This window comes from Sapajus apella, unplaced genomic scaffold (genome assembly GCF_009761245.1).
Source record: "Sapajus apella isolate SASKATOON/1434 unplaced genomic scaffold, GSC_monkey_1.0 scaffold77, whole genome shotgun sequence".
In the NCBI taxonomy this organism is placed as follows: Eukaryota; Metazoa; Chordata; class Mammalia; order Primates; family Cebidae; genus Sapajus; species Sapajus apella.
The window spans coordinates 9,720,267-9,724,339 of NW_022437017.1; the positions used below are offsets into that span (position 1 = coordinate 9,720,267).

Genomic DNA, 4,073 nt, shown 5'->3' on the forward strand with positions numbered 1-4,073 from the left:
GTGCAGTCTCAGCTCACTACGACCTCCACCTCCTGAGTTCAAATGATTCTCCTGCCTCAGCCTCCTGATTAGCGGGGACTACAGGCGCCCACCACCAAGCCTGGCTAATTTTTGTATTTTTGCTAGAGACGGGGTTTCACCATGTTGGCCAGGCTGGTCTCAAACTCCTGACCTCAGGTGATCTGCCCGCCTCGGCCTCCCGAAGTCCCGAAGTGCTGGGATTACGCCCCCACGCCGGCCTGTGGCTCTCCTGACAAGGATTTGCAGCCCACCCTAATCCAGTGTGACCTCATCTCAACTACTTACATCTGCAGAGACCCTGTTTACAAATAGGGTCACTTAGTCTGTCCCTGCTGCCATAATTTACAAACCACAGACATTTGCCGCTCATGGTTCTGGAGACTGGGAAGTCCAAGTGCAGGCGCCACAGGTTCTGTGTCTGGCGCAGAGCTTGTGTGTCCTGGCCTGGCAGAAGGGGCAGGGAAGCTAGCTGGAGCTTCTGCCGTAAGAGCACCAGTCTCACTATGAGGGTGGTGGCCTGACCACTCTGCAGAGTCTCCCCCTTTTTTTTTTTATTTTATTCATTATACATTTTTTTTTTTTTTTTTTTAAAGACTGGGTTTCACCATGTTGGTCAGGCTGGTCTTGAACTCCCGACCTCAGGTGATCCGCCCGCCTTGGCCTCCAAAGTGCTTGGATTACAGGCATGAACCACCACGCCCAGCCTTTTTTTTTTTTTTTTTTTTTTTTTTTTTGAGATGGAATCTTGCTTTGTCATTCAGGCTGGAGTGCAGTGGTGCGATCTCCGCTCACTGTAACTTTCGTCTCCTGGGTTCAAGAGATTCTCCTGTCTCAGCCTCCCAAGTACCTGGGACTGCTGGTGCCCGCTGATTACCCATGCCCGGCTAATTGTTGATATTTTTAGTAGAGATGGGGTTTCCCAGACTTGTCTCAAACTTTTGACCTCAAGTGATCTGTCTGCTCCTCTCCAGGTGCTGGGATGCCGGGTCAGGCACCGCGCCCAGCTGAACTACCTATTCATACTATCAGTACTGGGTATTAGGGTCCAGCTTATGAACTTGGAAACATTCACACCCCATCCGTGACACCCTGCAGTTCCAGGTGTACCTAACTGACGGGGCACACCTTTCAGCCTAAAACCGTCCCTTTGCTGCCTGCTTTTATGCCAAACCCCAGAGTCCAGGGGAGAAACTGAGGCTCAGGGAAGAAGGGACATGACGTGTCTGAAGATGACGTGGTGTTGGGCACAGGCTGGGAGGTAGGGGCTCCCTCACTGGCTCCACATCCCCAGAGGGGCTGAGCTGTGCAGGGGGCTGGGGTCACCCTGTCTCTTTCTCCCCTCCCCGACAGGTTGCAAGATCAAGGCCCTGCGGGCCAAGACAAACACCTACATCAAGACCCCAGTGCGGGGCGAGGAGCCGGTCTTCATCGTGACAGGTCGAAAGGAGGACGTGGAGATGGCCAAGCGTGAGATCCTGTCGGCGGCGGAGCACTTCTCCATCATCCGCGCCACGCGCAGCAAGGCCGGGGGTCTGCCCGGCACTGCCCAGGGCCCGCCCAGCCTCCCGGGACAGACCACCATCCAGGTGCGCGTGCCGTACCGCGTGGTGGGGCTGGTGGTGGGGCCCAAGGGCGCCACCATCAAGCGCATCCAGCAGCGGACGCACACCTACATCGTGACGCCCGGCCGCGACAAGGAGCCGGTGTTCGCGGTCACCGGGATGCCCGAGAACGTGGACCGCGCGCGCGAGGAGATCGAGGCTCACATCACGCTGCGCACTGGCGCCTTCACCGACGCGGGCCCCGACAGCGACTTCCACGCCAACGGCACCGACGTCTGCCTGGACCTGCTCGGGGCGGCCGCCAGCCTCTGGGCCAAGACCCCCAACCCGGGACGACGGCCCCCCACGGCCACGGCCGGCCTCCGTGGGGACACAGCCCTGGGCGCCCCCAGCGCCCCCGAGGCCTTCTACGCGGGCAGCCGCGGGGGTCCCCCTGTCCCGGACCCGGGCCCCACCAGCCCCTACGGCGGCTCTGGCAACCCAGGCTTCGCCTTCGGTGCGGAGGATGCGGGCGCCGCGGTGGGGACCGCCGCCCCCGAGGACTGCGACTTTGGCTTCGACTTCCTGGCGCTGGACCTGACCGTGCCCGCCGCGGCCACCATCTGGGCGCCCTTCGAGCGCGCGGCCCCCCTGCCCGCCTTCAGCGGCTGTTCCACCGTCAACGGGGCCCCGGGACCTCCCGCTGCCAGCGCCCGGCGCAGCAGTGGGACGGGGACCCCCCGCCACTCGCCCACGCTGCCTGAGCCCGGCGGCCTCCGCCTGGAGCTCCCGCTGTCCCGCCGCGGTGCCCCGGACCCCGTGGGCGCTCTGTCCTGGCGGCCCCCGCAGGGGCCCCTGTCCTTCCCTGGCGGCGCCGCCTTCTCCACGGCCACCTCGCTGCCCGGCAGCCCCGCAGCCACCTCCTGCGCCCCGCTGGACTCCGGTGCCGCCTCCGAGAACAGCCGCAAGCCCCCGTCGGCGTCCTCCGCGCCGGCCCCGGCCCTGGCACGGGAGTGCGTGGTGTGCGCGGAGGGCGAGGTGATGGCCGCGCTGGTGCCCTGCGGCCACAACCTCTTCTGCATGGACTGCGCCGTCCGCATCTGCGGCAAGAGCGAGCCCGAGTGTCCCGCCTGCCGCACGCCGGCCACGCAGGCCATTCATATCTTTTCCTAGAGCGCGCACCTGCGCGCGGCCACCTGCGGGGACGGTGGGGCGGGGCCGGGCGGGAGAGGGGCGGGCCGGGCGGGGGGCCGTGTTCGCAGATGAGCTTTAACTACCGTCCCAGGCGTGGAGACCGAGACCCCGCAGCCCGGCGGCGCCCCCGCCCTTCCGTGACAGTATTGAGTGGTCAGGTCACAATAAACCAGAGAGAAAAGGTCCGCTTGCACTTTTTTTTCCTGTTTTTTTTTAGACACCCCACCCCTCCAGGGTGATCTTTTAAAAAAAACAAACACGATTTTTACAGCGCCCGGTGTTTTCCTTTTGTCCAAAACCGTTTTCTGATTTGACTGTTTAATCGCTGGCTGGTCTCAGCCTGCACGGAAGTTTCCAGAGGAGGAGGGTGACGTTTTTACTCCCTTTTTGGGGCTAACCATTTATGCTTTTGTACATGAACCATGCGCGGCCGGAGGGGCGCAGGGGGGCGGGGGGCGAGGGGCGTTCCAATCAGAAATTTCTAACTTTCTGTTAATTATTAATCCCCTTTCTACTGCCGTTTCTGTTGTCATTTTTAAAATTTTTATTTTTTTTAATTTTTTTTTTTTTTTTTTTTACCTCTTGTGTATATGTAGGGAATTTATAGGGAAATATGTACTTTATGGAATAAATTTTAAGAACTAAAATATATTTTATTTTAAATAAAGTAATGGACCTTTAATCTTACACAGCTAAATTACTGATTATATATTTGCTGAGCTGATTTAAGGGTTAAAAAAATTGTATCAAGAGTTTTATTTTTTGACTTCAAAGCCTTCTTAATAAAGCCTCTTTTCTACATGTGAGCTCACGGCCTCAGCGTGGTGTGGGGGGTGGGCGCCAGGGGGGCAGCCCCGGGGCAGGGGACACTGGGATCCAGCCCCCCACCCCCCACCCCCGGTTCCGTGGTCCAGGCTCTTCCCCCCAGCCAGGCACTGTCTTTTGTTCCAGAAGAAGGGTTCGGGTCTGTGGGGGCGGGTCTAGCTGGGCTCCCCCTGAGCAAACCTCAGGTCCCCCACGTCCCAGTGGGTGTCCAACCATGGGTTCCACGGAGAAAGGGGACTCGGGCTATCCCTCCTCGGGGACCTCTGCCCAGCTCTGTGGGTGTGTGGGACCCATCCCAGCAGACCGTTCGGCAGTCGTGCAGATGGGGAAACTGAGGCCTGGAAATGACCATCCCAGGTTTGACTCCTACTTCTGGTCTGTGAAGGACGTTTGAGCCGTGATCATCCCCACAACCACTCTGGGAGCCTTGACACGTGGGGCCACCAGATGGCGCTCGTCAGGGCTGGGGCCGAGTCCGGGAGGAAAACGCAG

General features: G+C 59.7%; 1 protein-coding gene across 1 annotated transcript in view; it reads left to right on the forward strand.

Annotated features, from left to right (window-relative positions):
- Nucleotides 1-3,560, forward strand: part of MEX3D (mex-3 RNA binding family member D) — a gene marked incomplete at its 5' end in the record, with an annotated part of 12,917 nt that extends 9,357 nt beyond the window's left edge. Inside the window, one exon of the mRNA XM_032252499.1 lies at nucleotides 1,372-3,560. Coding sequence (XP_032108390.1) covers nucleotides 1,372-2,735 — 1,364 coding nt within the window. The remainder of the gene's footprint in view (nucleotides 1-1,371) is intronic.
- Nucleotides 3,561-4,073: the final 513 nt, after the last annotated feature.